The following is a 17,192-nucleotide window of genomic DNA, read 5'->3' on the forward strand; positions in this document are numbered from 1 at the left end:
TGAGAGGAAGTCTTAGTTCTTCAATGGCACTTGCTTTCTGACTCTCCACTCACGTTCTTGAAAAGGTTCGGGGTCTGTCTGCAGCCTTTTCTGGATCATTGAGACTTTCAATTTAGGAACCAACCGTGTGGCTCTTTTCCCTCCTGTGGACCCCGGGACCAGGAGGTGAGCTGAGCTGCACGGCCAGTTACTTCCCTAGGGAGCCCCGGCTGGCTGGCTCTCGTGGCTTCGAAAACTTTCCAGCGCCCGTGCCACGGCGACGGGCGGCAGCTGAGTCGGAGCCCACGCGGTCCGCGCCTCCCGCAAAGAACTTTTCGGAGTGGCGGTGGCTTGTCACTCTCGCTTTCCGACGCGCCTCCCCCTGGCTCGTGCTCCCGGAGCTCCCTCCTCCTGGCGGGGAACTTCCCTGGAGCCCGCCCGCCCCGCAGTCCCAGTCTCGGCCGCTCGCCGGCCCAGAAGCTCCAAAGAGCGGGTGCCCCTCGCCCGGGCCACCCAGCCGCGTGCCCGCGCCGCCGCCTCTAGGCTTTGCAACATGCTCTAGCGTCGTCCCGCGCACTGAGAACCTCCGATCGTGGGGCGAAGAGGAGCAGGGGACCTGGGGCGTGGAGGAGGGACCCGCAACCTTGGAGTCGACTTTTCGCCGATGGTCCAAAGCGACACGTCCAAGTCGCCTCCCATAGCGGCGGTGGCGCAGGAGAGCCAGATGGAGCTGCTGGAAAGCGCGGCTCCCGCGGGGGCGCTCGGAGCACAGGTAGCCACAGCGCCGCGCCTTCTGCTGGCTTTGTGAGCCTCAGAGCCCCGACCTCCGTCCCCACCCCATCCCCCCCGCAGCCTCCTCTCCCTGATCGCCGACCGCGCCTCCCCCTCCTGCGTTGGTCTCCTCGCCACCTCCTCCCGCCCATCTCGGGGCTGCTGGGGACCCTGCCCCTGCGCGCCTTTCCCCGGCTCTGCTCCGGCTTCCATTTTTTTCCCCCTCTGCTTTCTGAAAAGCCAGTGGTAAGGGGCAAGGACGACCTGCCGCTCCGCCCCGGCTTTTCCCGGGCCGCGCCGCTCGGCCGTCCGCGCCCCTGCCCGGGAGAAGCACATGGAGAGCCATGGACCAGGCGAGTGGACTGGACCGGCTCAAGATCGTGAGTTCGGGCGGGCGGGAAAGGGATCTGTATCCTGCATCGCTCTTTCCGCGGCTGCCTCTGGTGGTCTCCTTTGGAAGCTAGGCGGGGAGGTGGGGTACTATGCGGGGGTCAAGGTGGGCGTGGAACCTTCTGCCTTGTCTCCCGAGCGCAGCCCCAACCCCCTCGGCACCTAGGGGGCTGTGCCACCCAGACAGTTCAACTGTCCCTTTGCCAGGGTTTGCCCGGACCCTTGTACCTTAGCTCTAAGAAGAGAGCAGAGTGTTCGGGATGAGAAAGTTTTTGTTTCTGTTTACCCCGAAATGGCAAGCCATTCTAGCTGCTCCTGGGTCCCTTTCTCTGATGAGCATTAGCGGTTTCTGGAAAAATTCTGTTCCGCTGTTCATTGTGAAATAGGAGATGTTGGTTGTAGGCGTGTGTGATAAGGTGACTTTTACGGAAAGCCTTGGCAGGTACAGTTGGGATTCCAGACACCCCCAGATCTGGGCAGAAAAGAGCAGAAAGGAGTCCCTCAACTTTAATCCTTCAAAACCCTTCAAACCTTACACTTGGGCTAGTTGGAGAGTGCTGGGAAGAGGTTAGGGTGAGTTGGAGAGAATGTTTCTCCTCTGCTTAAGGGCTTTGTCTTGCTGATTTCAAGCCCACATTTGCAAGGTAGTAAATTGTGATGTCTGTGTACATAAATAATACATAACATAAAATACACCGGGACGAGTGCTTACTGTGCAGCAGAGGGGTGGGAGTGGGGCGTTCTGAGAAAGGTCACAAATATGTTGCCGCCACTCTGGCAGTATTTCTGTACTGTGCCAGTGGTAACTCCATGTAGTATAATTCCAACTCTGCTGAGCCCCTATCGTGTGTGTGTGTGTGTGTGTGTGTGTGTGTGTGTGTGTGTGTGTGTGTATGCATGCTGCTACTGATTTACGTGTGTTCATGTGTGTACAAGCTGAAAGGTTGCGTGTGCCAGGTCAGAGGTTAAGTTACAGAAGGCCAAGGGGCTCTCTTCTTCAGATATGTGGATCTCAGGAATTGAATTCGGATCTTCAGGCTTTCTGACTAGTGATGTTACCTGCTGAGCCATTTTGCCGACTTTTTTTTTTTTTTAAACTTTCTTTAACTATTGGAAACTGCAAGTTCTACCTTAGAATGCACAGTTTACATTAGCAATAGGGGAGAAGTGTGGTCAACTTGAGCTTACAAATCAGAAATCCATTGTTTTCCTGGTGGTAAAACAGGTAGGCTTCAGTCGGGGCCTGGGTTTGGCTCACGGGCCTAACGGAGACCTGTAATTAACCAGAGCACTCTCAGCCTGGTTCTGCCAGAGGATCTGAATTTGAACCACGGGGCTCACGTTTGGTTTAGGCTCCTGATTTTATCTTGATACTTGCTTGCCAGCTGAGACGAGGGTAAAAGATGTACCCAGAGGCCTCAGCTGTGCAGAGATGAAGGCCTTGAGTACTGAGAGGAGACGGAAATAGAGGTCTCTCTTGGAAGTTTCTTCAGTTTCTTTCCTTTTTTTTTTTTTTTTGGTAAAGTTTTCATTTTTGTGCTAAAAACATATTTTTTGAAATCTTGACAATTGAAGTCAGTGCTGATAAATCGAAAGGATAAAAAAAGGACTGTATTCAGATAAGAGAAGTAATTTTACCTAATTATTTCTAATTAAATACAAGACAACAAATAACCAGTGTATGACTGCAATTGGAAATTAATCTAATGTGAACAGGTACAATTTTCTCCCTTCAAAGAATTTATATTCCTGTAGCTGCGTAAGTGACAAACGGGACATTTGTGTGGGTGGTTCTACCCAAGAATCCCAGGAGTTAAAAAGAGTAAAGGTCACGAGTCTTGACTTATTAGCAATACTTGACAGAGGAGCTGACATTTGAAAAGACACTTGGAGCATGAGCTAAATTTCAACAGAAACTTTGGAAGACATCATGGGAGCCACATTCCATCATAGGAGTTAGCCGTCTTCTCTACTGGAGGCATCTGTAATCTCCAGAGCTCGCAGAGAGCAGGAAGGGATTAACTTGGTAATGCCAGGCATCAGGCTGACAGGGCAATTTGAAGCCATATCTTGGAGCCTTTGAATTACAGAGATCTGGGAAAAGGGTTCAGAGAAGGAGCCATGTGACAGATCACTGGGTATATCCTCAGAGAATGTTCTCTAGGATAGCTTGGGGGAACAGAGGCAGAGTGGCAAGAAGAGGAGGTATACAACAGTTTGGGCAAGGGCTAATAATATCTAAACTCAAAAGAGACAAAAGGCCATGGCTACATTAGGCCTATTCCCCAGACATTTCAAAGACCAAGACAGACAAATTAGCACATGGCTCTACTGATATTGGATAGAGAGGAAATGGGGAATGGATTTTGTAAATAAGCATATGCCAAGTGAGGCTTCAATGTTCATCATCTGCTTTTGAGGGCTCCTAAAATTGAAAGAAAGTTTGTTTCAACTGTGTTTATCTTACAAGCATTATGTGAAGGCAGAGTTACACTGTTAAATCCTGCCATCTAGGACTCCTTTGAAACTTGGCAAGCCACTCAGTCTTTGAGCAGAAAACATTGCCTGTAAATTCTACCTGAGAAAGAAGACTGCCCTGGGAGTATCTTGCCCTCACCTTTTCCTATTTCAACTTCCTTTTCTTTTCCATTTTTCTGGGGATGGGGTGGGTCTTGTACTTTTTCTTGAAGGTACTAAATAAAAGAAATTCTCCCCAGAAATATACAAGGAGAACCTCTATTCACAAATCAACATCTCAGCCATCACTGGCTTCATGTTGCTTCTTTTACTTTTAATAATCAGGATTCCAGTCTTATGAACAAAGGGGAAGATACAGATTCACAAACACTTCTCAGCCCTTTATCATGTTTTGCCTAAGGAGATAGAATACCTTTATCCATCTGAGCTCTGCGTCCAAGTTCGCCATCAGGAACAAAGTGGTATATTTGTTATGTGAGAGGTACAAGGTCATGCCAGCACAAATCTTAAAAGTTCTGATTTCAGCAGACTGGTTTTTAGATAACAGTTGGATAATATAAGAGGATAACTAGAGCCAGAAAGTCGAGGTTTTCCTTGGGCTCTCCAAGTTCCAAAAAGGATGGTTGACTGTATTAAGTGCTAGCTCCCTCCCTCTGGTCTCTGGTCACTTGATAGGTGGCTAGCCCAATCTGAGATGTGCTGTCCTTGTGAAACACATACTATATTTCAAAAACTCACTGGGAAAATAATAGACAAGACACATCTCCAAAAATAATTCCTAAACTAAATACATATTGAAAGGATGTACCTTTTGGTTTGTTGAGTTGAATACAATGAATACATTGTTATAATTAATTTCCCCTGTTCCTGTGGCTACTAGAGAATAAGTATTATGTAGGCAGCACACTTTCTTGTTGGACAGCATAAATCTAAACATTGTAGCTGGTCCTTCTCTAGGGAATAGGAATGTTCCTGGTGGGCTGGGTGGCTGGGGAGCTGGTGAGAAGGACTGGAAATTGGATGGTGACAGAAGAGGAAATGGGCTAGAAACAGAACAGACAGGCGCTCTGCAAATTAGGCCTCAAAGAGCCGAGCCAGCAGCCAGCATCTCCAGTCACACCTGACAATGAAGGACAGTAAGCAAGGGGCCTGTTTGTTTTGCTCCTAGCAACAGATCCCAGCTGGTTCCGCCCCAGCCAGTTCCCCAGCTGCCTTTCAGCACACCATAGAAACAGTCTGGTCACAGCACCATCCTGAGCTGTTAGAGCAAGGGGCTTTATCAAAAAAGAATGGCAGCCTGCCTTCCAGTGCCTTTGAAACAAGTTCCCAGAAACACACTTAGGTCCTTATCCTGTGTGCTTAAGCCTTGTTTAGTCTCCAAACGTAGTGGCTGGTTTCCCGTGCTGTAGGTATTAGCGTCAGGGTTTTATTTGGAGAAATTGAAAAAACATGTCAATCAGAAATTCAGAATGTGTTTTCAGAATTCCAAAGTAATAATCTGACTGAGACAAATTTTAGTTATTCTATTAGTGTGAGCCCTTCTGTGCACTGTTCTTCCCTCCCTGCTCCCAGCACCCCGACACCCCATCTCTAATTTGTGGAGCTGTGGGTGGACTCTAGAGCTGTGTACATTCTAGGAAAGCACTCTGTGATAGATCTACATTCTCAGTCTACCTTCCTGATGTATAATTTACCTGTTGATGCCTTTGACTCTATTGAAACACACAGTATGCCATCTTGACATTTCCTAGCAACATTTAGCCAAATGTGTTAACCCCATGAGCAAGCAAGGTGGAAGCCCTCTTTATTTGTGTGACCCTCAGACGTGTTTATATTTTATTAACCACAGATGGCAAGCACTGAATATTATTTTTACAACTATGGAGAGTTACAATTATTTATGATCCTGCTTAAAGCAATTCTCAGAAACCTTTCCAAACCTGATATTATGAAAAAAGGACACACCCTGCCCCTGGCCTTTCCCCATCTTCCTTTCCTGGTCCAGCCCTCACTGGGTTAAACCCACTGGATTTGCCCAGTACAAACTCTTCTTCACTGCTCTACCTGCCAGACTTTATGCCAAAGAGTTGTCTTGGTGTTACCTCCTGATCCTTTCTCCCTTTGTGTAAGCTGGCCAGTGTAAAAACCAACTGTGTTCCCCTTTTCCTAAGGGGGCTTCTCGGCTACTTCTCACCTAGTAAAGGACCCAAGGACTTGGTTCACAGTCAAGTATCTGTAAACAGGGGGGCCTTAGTGGATCCCTCTTAGAAAATTCTGGTCATCTCATTGTTATTGTCCCAAAGATGATGAATTTCTGAAACTCAAAGGGAGGAATATCAGCAACTACTAACTCAGGGGAAGAAAACTAACTTTACGCATCAGCATTTTCCCCCATGAGAGCAATTTGTAATGTAAGACCGTCAAGCACACACATCTTTCTTAATGCTGTGCAGGGGCTGCCATGACAACTTTGTTTGCCCTTCAGAAATCTCCACAATTAACTACTACTGTCTCCTTCACTCAGTCAAAAGTGGCACTTTAACTACCTCTGCAAACACGAGCATTTATCCTCCAGTGTTGCAGATTTACCCACATGAAGCTGGTATTTAGAACATGATGTGCTTTGAGTATCTTTTAAAATATGTTTGTGTAAATGTCTTAGTTTTATCCTAATTTCTGAAATCGTTAGTGTGTTTAGACAATTTAATTATGTACCTCTCCTTTACTAAGACAACACAATTTAGTTTTATGTAGCTGCTTGTCAACACTTTCAGAGTAGAGATGAGTGACTGTTCTGGGCGGTCCAGGAAGGACTGTAGCCTTTGGACAGTAGCCAATCCCGCTTCCTTTCTCCCTCTTCCTCCCTTTAACATGGGCTGCTCTCACTCTTTACTGTCTGAAGTCTTCGGTTGTCAGAGAGCTGCCAGTTAGCATTGAGAGACCATTGTGTATGCAGATACCAAGGCCTAAAGTAAAAACTCAAGAAAATGCTGTTTCTTTCCAAGTACAGTCAACCAATTGCTAGTTAGTTTTTCCTAGCCCTTCAGTTGGGGAGAAGGCCCCACCATCTTTATACTTTCTTTATGTTAGCCCTTATTTTCCAGGATATAACAGAATTTTAAAAGGCAAACCATTTCAGGCAAAATGGGCTTAATTTGAAATAAGTATTGGATTAAAGGAAACCGTTTTTACTTTTGCACCGATCAGTACATGCATAACAGTGGGCTTTAGTGTTTTCGCCCCTATTACTCTGTCTCCTTTTCATTTCTCCTTCCCTAGACATCCTCCTCCCACATTCCTGCCATGTGCATGTGCCTCCCTGAGTTTAGTTAGGATTGATTTTGTGAGAATAAGTGATTTACCAGAGTCTACACTCCTGAAGAAGTGACACCCTTCCTCACACATCATTAGGTATTTATAATCCCTTGGGGAGGGATGGGGTATTGAGAGCCCTTGCTGTTATATGACAACATGTTGGTGAGTCCAGTCTTGTGCAGGTTTTGTGCAGGTAATCAAAGCTGAAGTGAGTTCCTGAATGCCTCACAAGGTCATGTCCTGAAGACATTTTTTTTTTTGGTAGCACTCCTCCTGAACCCCTATCTCTTACATTCTTTCTATTCCTAATTCTGGGATGTTTTTTGGTCTAGGTGGTGGAAGGTGATGGAGATTTCCCTCTTAAGGCTGAACACTCTCTATTTAGCTAAACAATAATAGTGGGCTCTCCTCTAGGGCCTATGAGCTCTCCAGACATCGGTTCCAGGAGAGATTTATAGTATAATTTCTGTGGAGTGGGCCCTTAGACAGTAGAAAAAAATAGTTAGGCTGAGATGAATAAAATAGCAGGATTGAGGTATAAATGAGCATATTGTGTTTATTTTGGCTCCAATAAATATGACATGTACTGAATAGCAACCATCTATAACAGGATGGCATTTAAAATATTTATGCTCTTAGTCACTCCGTAAGGATATGTGTGCCTCCTAGGGCAGTCTAGGGAGATGGCTCACCGGGGAAAGCACTCGCCATTACAGCATTAGTTCTGAGTTTGAATCCTCAGAACTCATGTAAAACAGGACCCAGTGGCACATAGCTGTTATCCTGGCACTCTTGCCCTGAGAAGGGAGGAGGGGACAGGAGAATCCACAGAAGCTATGGGCCAACTAGCCTGGTGTCCAATGCTGCATACCACGAGACACTGTTTCAAAGAACACAGAAGGTAAGAACTGATGATACCCGAGGAGGCCATCATCTAACCCAACACGTATGGACCCAAACCTACACACACATGCACACACACACACACACACACACACACACACACACACACACCATACACACACATTAGTCATGCATAACGATTTAAAAAGTAACAGTGTGTATATAATTTAGTATGCTAAATTTTTAGCATATAAACTATGTATAAAACAGTTGAGACCTGACATTTTTTATAGCAAATAGATTCTGTTGAAAGCTAAGTATATCTAAGATAATGTTTGTGAATGATATTGTCAATAGATTGAAAAATTAATGTCAAGTTTTGAATGTGTCTGTCTTTTCCTTCATTCTTTAGTTCATTCATCCTTCCCTCCTTCCTTTCTCTGTCTCTCTCCCTTTTCCTGTCCCTCTACCTGCCCCTGTCCCTCTCCCTCTCCATCTCCCTGTCCCTCTCCCTGCCCCATCCCTCTCCCTCTCCCTATCCATTTCCCTGTCCCTCTCCCTGTCCCTCTCTATCTCCATTTCCCTGTCCCTGTCTCTCTCCCTGTTCCTTCCCCTCTCCTTGTCCTTCTCCTTCTTCCTCTCCCTCTCCATGTCCCTGTCGTCCCTGTTCCTGTCCTCCCTGTCCCCCTACCTCCTCCCTCCCTTACCCCCTCCCTCCCTCTCAGAACAGCAGCCTTCCCTGTGACCAAGCATCTGTACCTTTCATCCTCTATTCTCACAGGGCAGACTGTGCAATTGTGAACAGCCAGGAAACATTAAGACACCCAAGCAAGTGAGGAGAGCAAGCACATTTAAAAAGATAAACAAGAATAGAATCTCTATTTTCTAGGTATTCCAAATGGGTACCAAAAGAGACAAGAAAGGAACAATAAGATTAGACTTTGCCTTTGTTCTCAAAGATAACGTATTCATCATGAGGCTAAATAATGTGCTTTAGATAGACTGCTTCCAAGCATCCTAAAGAAACATGTCAGGCCTTATGAAATTCTTTTAAAATAGTAAGTAGTTTTCCATATGGAATAATGCAACTTTAAAAATTTCAGGGGAATTTCATACCTCATTGTAGCCTTCTTTGGCATGGTAAGATGGCTTTGTCCAAACCCTTAGATAATAATTGGAAAAGGAAGAGCGTTGTTAAAAGAATGTTATTTTTCAACAGTTTACCAGACAATGTTTATATAAGTAAGAAGAATAAGCTGAGAAGTGAGCGGAGCTTCATGTGTCACACAGAAGCCCAGCCCAGCTCCCCTCTCCTTTTACCAAGTTGAGAATTAATCAGACGCCATGGAAACACGCCTGTATTACATAAAGCCCTTAGATGCCTGGAACAGAGCAAACATATTTAAGAATTTTTTTTTCTTTAATATTGCACCACACTTGCACTGATGGCAAATCCATTTCAATGACTCAGGTCACAAATGCTCACAATAGATTTCAGCCTGCAGAAGGACTGCATGCGTTATGCTTTATAAGGTGTTTTGGTTTTATAAAAACTTATAAATAATAAAACATAATCGGGTGCACTTTCAGAACCTGAATATGATGATTTTAAAAAGGCAGTTTTTATAACTATTGATCATGTGGTGAATTCTCTATAAACCTAACAATAACTGATATTGTGTCTTTCAGCCTAGCCTGTTGCCTTCCATTTTCTAGCCCTTCTGTGGCTTTCCCTTTTTGGATAATATTTGGACACTTACCATGAGCTAGATCTTACCCTAAATTCTATAAATAACTCTTTGTCTCTCTCTGTCTCTCTGTCTCTGTCTCTCTGTGTGTGAGTGCATGCGTGTATGTGTGTGTGTGTGTGTGTGTGTGTGTCCCTCACACATGCTCAGTGAGCATTCTACCACTGAATTACACTTAGAGATCTTCATTTCATTTAATACTTAAAAACAAACCTGTGAAAAACTCTTTTATTATAATCACATCTGAGGATAACAGTGATGCTTGAAACTTAAAGAATTTGATCAACATATATGCTATAGGCATATATGTACATATATGTGTGTATTAAAGTGATATATATATATTCAAATGCTGAACTGTTTTCATTCATACACATTGGATGGAAGAATAAATTTTATTTTCCTCAAAGCTGTAGGAATGTAGAAATGTAGACATTTTCATGTCTAGTACTTGCAGTGACTTTCTCTATATCCTTAGAATTCATATCAAATCATGCATGGTTTATTGCCAGAGCTCTGAATATGAACTATAGCACAGAAATAGAATAGAAAAAGCAAGCGTGTTGGTAAAATGTTTGTGTTCAATTCAGTTCTGTTACTGAGAGAAGCCCTGTTTGATTTTTCTCTTCTTACCTTTAATTTCTTGTTTGTGAATGCCTTTTAAAAAGTCTTGTATCTTTAGTGGTTTTCCTCTGGCTCCTAACGTATCCTGAAGAAGATACATTGCCTCAGTTACTAAGTAACTACCCGTTGCTAAGCACTTTGTCAAGACCTCACCCCCAACCAAGTACTTAGGAATCTGAAAGAAGTTTTAATGGTTCCCCAACATTAATTTTCCAATGATGCCCACACAATAACAAATTTATTACCGTTTTGGGCTGAGATTTTCTTGAATATGTCTAGATTCCTGTGGAAGATTTAAATCGTCTCATTTCTGCCTCTTCCCTCTGTCTCGTTTGTGTAGTCATATGGAAAAGGAGCCAGGAGGAAAAACAGATTTAAAGGCTCGGATGGCAGCACGTCCTCAGACACTACCTCCAACAGCTTTGTCCGGCAGGTAAGCGAGGATTCCAGTCCATGATGGTGAGAAGTATATTTAAAATGAAATCCTTTTTTTTTTTTGGTCTTTAAGTGGTTTTAAATTCGCTCGCTGAAGATTTATGCAGTATTTTCACTTGAAATTGAAGTGAAACACATGCAGTTTAATGTCCTAATGAAAATATTTATGCTTCAAGTGCGACTCTGAATAATAATTGCATTCTTGCCTAGTGGGTTGGGGAGTGTCAGCTGCAGAGTTCATTATGGAGTGGTTCTTCTCACTGAAAGACAGACGTGCTGCAAGACGAATGGGTTTTGGGGTTTGGTGGTCATCAGGAGGAGGGCAGCCATGCCCCCCATGTGCCATGGCAGCAGGGGGATTTCTTTAGCTGACGTTTTTATTTTTCTTGTTCCTTTTCTTCCTTTGGCTTTGGATTGTGAAAGGAAAGCTGCCTTTGGTCTAAATGGTCCCCATGTCTAAGGTTAAGTAGACTGTGTGATGTCATCAGGATGTAACTTAGCTGTTTGTGGACACTGAAGCGGTTTTCATGGTGGTAAGCTGGGATAAGATCCTGACTGGCAGAAAGCATCAAGCTGCCTAACACAAACACCGACATGTTGCAACAGGAAGTACTTCAAGTCCCGGAGAAGGCACACAGTAGTCAGCCTTCTGGAAGACATGGTTAGGAGTCAGGATTAGCACCTCATGAGGGAGAGGTGCGCACATTAAACCCTCATGCGGTGTGTGGGTGATCATGTGACTTCACCTAGTGCTTTGCGGCGACCTTGGAGATGGGAGAAGAGTATTAGAGAGAGCATAGCTGATTGGTGGTCAGTTTCTGGCCAGTGACTGTGTATAATTCCCTGTGGGTGCCGTTCACTGCCAAGATCAATGATTCTATTGGAAACACTGACTGGCTTCTTTGGATGTCACCAGTTTTTATTACCTCTTGGGTCTTTTATCACAAGCCCAGACTAAGCTCTTGCCCCAAGTGTGTTTGGCAAGAGAGTCTTCTATGGATCCTGGTTTGATCTTTTGTGTTTTATTTTTGGTTTTGTTGGAGATCATAAATCTTGACCCCTCTCCATCCCAGTTAGGTCTGATGACTCTCTGTGACATTGCTCCCTAGAGTTTCATTCAGGTTCATTTGTTGCAGTAGGCCACTGTAGGCCTTATACTTGCTTGCCTGCTATGCCTATAGGTACTGACTCCATGTGCTTTCCTTATATAGGCAAAGGTGATCCCTGGTTGGCCATCAGTCCCCTCTTATACTGTTTAACTGTGCCAAATGCATGTTCAAGAAACTCTTAGGCAAGTGAAGAAAACTGACTTGTACCAGCTGGGATTTGTTTTGGTTGCAGGATGTCAAAGAAAGATAATAGATTAAGAAGGAGGGAAACGTGTTTGAAAGAAACAGATCAAGCCAGGTGTGGCCCATCCTAGGTCAGTGTTCTGCTGGCATCAGAGAGCTGGGCATAGTGTTAAAAACTCATGGTACGTACACTGCTCTGATGTAGCACACACAGAACTGGTATTGGAGTTCCCAGGATGCCTAAAGGGGCTGGGCTATAGTTATTTAGCTTAGCTGAGTCAGTTAAAGGGAAGGTACCCAAAGCCTTTTCTGTGTCAAGCCCCAACTTGGGCTTGGGTTATTTTGCCCTTGGGGTAATGGGCCTGAACCTGGAGAATTCAGCTCTAGAACTTTGAAATCATCACAGCAGGTCGGACATTGGTTCAGGTAAAGCAGGCACCTCCAGGAGGCCGCAGATGAAGCCATGCCGCTTGTGGAAAGTGGGTACAAATGGAAACGGAGGTGTTTCAAGTGAGCACATTGTAATGAATCAGAATTAATAATACGGATCTATCGTCGCTCATGTAAGCTCTTTACTGAAAGGCCAACCCTTTTTCCACTGGTGTCCCTTTTGCCGTGTGTTCCTCTTGTATGAAAACTGCAGAGCTTGATTCCTAGGAAGCGAGGGGATTTCTGTGCTGCATGTAAATGAACTAGAATTTGTCTTTTTTTGACATCGGGTTCTTGGAGACGTATGTTTGCTTGAGACACAATTCCGAGCGATTCAGGAAACTGTTCAATCATTTAAACGCAGCTATAGATGACCAAAACACATGTGAGCATGAAAGAAGGCAAAACGAATTCCAGTGAAAAGAGTCAGTGGGTAGAGGTCTTCTGTTAGAATCTCAGTGGAGAGCGGTGTGCTGTGTGGCACAGAGCTGGGGCAGGACTCATCCAAACAGCTCGTCAGAAACCCGCTCACATCATCCCAGAGCAAAGGCTAGTGGTTTTGGCAGGGGCTGTAGCTGGAAATTATGTTTTTGTTTTGACAATTGCATCTCCATTGCAACCACATTCATATTTTGTTGCCATAGGAAATTAAGCAAAAGCTACTGTGACACGGTTAGGTCCCTGATAGAGGTGGATGGGGAGACTATGGCCGATGGGAAGTGCAACCATGCGAGGTTATTATATAGCGTGAATATGTCCTTCTTATTGCTAGAACGTGTTTACTAAACAAGTCCCGTGGCTTGTGCTGATGCCGGGTAATGTACCTGTCTGTGACTTGGAGCATTTGTAATTCATATTAAAAGAGGGTTTGGTCACTAGAACTAGGATTTATTTCCTTCTTTTTCTTCCTTTTCCAAAATGGAGTCTTGCTATATTACTCAGTCTGGTACTGAACTCATGATCTCAAATCATTCCCCTCCCTCAGCACCCTAAGTATCTAGGATCACAGACATGTTCTAGTGCATGCAGATTGTAATGGCGTAACGGAACAGAATAATGCAATTAGATTCATTATGATCCTTGATTTGCAAATAATTTATGTAATGCTGGAAAACTTAAAATTGTGGTTCTTTTAGATAGGATATTTTTATGGTACACAGGCTTTAAAAACTGGGGCGTGGGTACTTTTAGATAGTAATAATACTGATATTTAAATCCTTTAGAAGCTGGAGCTGTGACAATTTAGGATAGAGAACACTATTACGATCTTTCTCATTTGGGGAGAACTAGTAGAAAAGCAGGGAACTTGTTTCAGGTTAGTGGCTTCTCCTAAAATATCATGTGCTGTGACTGAGGCAAAGATAGCGTCTTCCTAGGGGTCAGAAAGGTCAAATAATAATTATGGGGTCTTAGTTTGGTATCCGTGCGTGGCCTTAAGAGATAAAGAGTTAGCAGGGGGACAGTATATACCACGAAGGCCCAGCGAGGCAGTAGTCGTGCACCTAAGCCTCATTCTCAGCCTCTGGTACTGTGAGAAAATAATTTTCTGTGGCTTATTGGACTCTGGTGTCTGCTCTGCAGCAGGCTAACAGAGGCAGATCTACTGCGAGACATGAAAGAAGCCTTCCTGTTCTTAACTTTCGTTTCCTGCTCTTACTGATAATTGCCCACGTTTGCCAAGTGGTGTGCAACTCAGGATCTCAGATCAGTGGACTCAGAGTCAACTAGGTACCCTTAGAACCACGACCAAACCCCAAAAGTCAGCACTCCAACCCCCAAATGCCTCTTCTAACTGCTCTCAGTGTGTGCTCTCACTTCTCTAACTGAAGACAACTGAGTTCTTTCTTCCCGATCAAAATTTACTTTGCCTCCTTTTGGAAATTTAGGTACACTAGATTACTTTGTGTCTAAATTCCCAACCACAGCCTCGTATTGGTCATGGCCATCCACTCTGCACGTTACCGCCCTTCGCTGATTTTCTTTGCTGTCCAGCATTGAAGATCATGGCATGAACCACAATTAATTTACATGTTTCGCCCTTGAGAGACACTGGCTTGTTTCTCTCCTTGAGGTTATTAAGACAGTGCTGCTGTGTGAATTCCTGAATGTACCATAGCCACCTGGGAAATATGTACCAGTGATAAAATATTGGATGAAATGTGAAATACTGGATGTAAAAAATTTAGGACGAAGTATGCAATCAGATGGTATGTTTATGTTCAATAAATTCAGTAGTGAAGAAGAGTTTTCCAAAGTGACTATCCTTAGCTCAGGGTATGTCAGGTAGCATCTGTCATTTTCCTTATTCATGAGTAGCCAGCACTTGATACCAGTATTTTACATTGTAGACTATCACTGACTCTCTCTAACCCTGGAGTTAGTTTTGACTTGCGTGTAATTAAGATATAATTTCATCCAAGGAATATCATATGCAAATACAATCTGCTAAACCTTCTCTCTTGAGGATCCATATAATCTATGTTTGATTACAATTACATCATAGCTATTGGTATACGGTGAAATGTTTTAGGGTCTATTAGAACACTGCATTTCCCTGTGGTTAATTATGTGTGTGTTTCTAACTAAGCTTAATTTTAAAACATAATCCTTCCTCTTCAGAAAATGAACATCTATAGCTAAGTTTCCACTTTAGGCTTTGAAGGGAAGTTACGGCAGTTTCAGCTCCAGGCCTGAACTCCCAGCCACTTGACCATCTATCTGATCTTGGGAACCTATTTGAAGTCAGTGATATCTCAGGGATACTAAGGATGATGCATGCCCATCCCTGTTGAAAAGTCTCTCTCTCCCCAGCATATCAGTTTCATGCTAGAGCTGGGCCTGGTGTTGTGTTTTGAAAGGGTCTTTGCCCACGGGCTTGTCGCCTGTGTAATGCAAACATCACTGGGGTCTCCCATGAGAGGATGTTGTGATAAAGCTTACTCTAGGCTTTCCATTCTTTCTTTATGAGCTTGCTGTGATGAGATGGGCCAGCTAATAGTCTGCATCAAACATTTCAAGGAAAGGTCCTGTCCTGACCGGCAGTTTTGTAATGTGTTCATGGAAAGAAAGTTAACTATGTGCTTACTTTGTCTTACTTATGTTGTATGTAAAATGTCACCTGTACATGCCCTTTGGGCACAATATCCTGAACTCATGATTTTCCTGGTTTTCTATTAAATGAATTATGAGATTATGAAATATGTTCCAAATGACTTCGTCCAAGAAGCACGAGATAGTTCCCTGCTGAGACTGAATGTTGCCATTTCTCTTTGGCCTTTGAAGTTTTGTTTGTTAGTTTGCCTGTTTACTCTTTGCTAATTTCATACATGAATACAATATATTTAGATCATAGCCATTCCCCAATGACTCTGCCTTTTGACATCTCACTGGTTTCACATTACAAATGGGCCTCCTCAAAACCAAACAAACAAACAAAATAACAAAACAACAAAACAAAACAAAAAACCCAAACCAAACCTAAAAAAACAAAAACAAAAACAAAAAAAACCCCAAACAAACAAAAAAAAAACTATCTGTATGCACTACAAGAGTTAAAACCTGTATGCTAATTGGAAATATTATGACTTTAAAACGCAATGTTTATTTGGAACATTTATTGAAACATTAATAAAAACAAAGCATTTGGGAGAAGTACTGAAAGCAGATATTTATTTATTAAACGTTCCTGTGTCTAGGGCTCATCCTACAGATGAGGAAACCCAATCATGGCAATAAAGAAACATAGTCATGTCAGGAGGGGGATTGGATTTGAGAATTTGAATGGAGGCAGCTGACTCCAGATTATTTTCTTTATTGATGACATTGTATTCTCTTGTAACAAAAAGACATAGATTAGTGATGAGGAAACCCAATCATGGCAATAAAGTAACATAGTCATGTCAGGAGGGGGATTGGATTTTGAGAATTTGAATGGAGGCAGCTGACTCCAGATTATTTTCTTTATTGATGACATTGTATTCTCTTGTAACAAAAAGACATAGACTAGTGAGCATGTATCACAGCTAAGGAGAGCATGTAGGAAAGAATACTGTTGTTATTAGTGTGGAACACACTGTATGGGTCCTTTCCCTCCATAGTTGTAACAGAAATCTGGACAGAAGCAACATGGGGGAGGCAAGGATTGGGTCACAGTTTCAGGGGATGCTTATCCATCATGGTGGCATGAGAATGTGGCAGAGACTGCTTGTGTCTTTGAAGATAAAAAAGCGAGGGCTTTGCCTGAGACCAGAACGGGATAGCACCTTCAAGCACAATCCCAGTGACTCACCTCTGCCAGTCCCATGGGCTGTGCAACCTCCCAAAGCAGCCCCCCAGCCAGAGGAACAGAGCGTTTCCTGCACTTGATCCCTGGGGACATTTTACATCAAAATTTGAAAACACTAAACTACTATCTACTCTGAAGCCTCTTTAGAGAAGAGGATACATAGCCTTGGTGTTGTAAAGTTTCACTGGGGGTTATAACTGTATTTTAATGAGAGGGAGAGAGGAAGGGGGGAAGGGAGGGAGGAAAGAGAGAGGGAGGGGGAGGGAGAGGGGAGAGGAAAAGGGAGAGAGGGGGGAAGGGGGAGAGAAGGGGGGAGAGAGAGAGGGAGAGAGGGAGAGAGGGAGAGAGGGAGAGAGGGAGAGAGGGAGAGAGGGAGAGAGGGAGAGAGGGAGAGAGAGAGAGAGAGAGAGAGAGAGAGAGAGAGAGAGAACACACATTTTTTACAACTATGTTGCTTGGGCATATTTGTGTACTAGTACATCTAGTACATGAAAGTTGAGAATCCTTAATCTTCTAAGTCTGAGTCTCTCACTGAACTTGGTCTGAGGTTTGTGGCCAGAAGACCCCAGTAATCCTCCTGTCCACCCCATATAGTGTTGACTT

General features: G+C 43.8%; 1 protein-coding gene across 8 annotated transcripts in view; it reads left to right on the forward strand.

Annotated features, from left to right (window-relative positions):
* The first annotated feature begins 432 nt into the window (after positions 1-432).
* Cacnb2 (calcium voltage-gated channel auxiliary subunit beta 2) overlaps positions 433-17,192 on the forward strand; it is a 346,804-nt gene continuing 330,044 nt past the window's right edge. For 4 of the 8 annotated variants that reach the window (XM_087589668.1, XM_087589681.1, XM_087589667.1 and 1 more), the window contains exons 1-2: positions 728-1,130; positions 10,489-10,581. In XM_087589668.1, the coding sequence (XP_087445794.1) occupies positions 1,095-1,130; positions 10,489-10,581 (129 nt within the window). In that variant the 5' untranslated portion in view covers positions 728-1,094. 8 annotated transcript variants of the gene reach the window in all.

The sequence above is a fragment of the Rattus norvegicus genome, chromosome 17, assembly GCF_021556685.1.
Source record: "Rattus norvegicus strain SHRSP/BbbUtx chromosome 17, alternate assembly SHRSP_T2T, whole genome shotgun sequence".
NCBI lineage: Eukaryota > Metazoa > Chordata > Mammalia > Rodentia > Muridae > Rattus > Rattus norvegicus.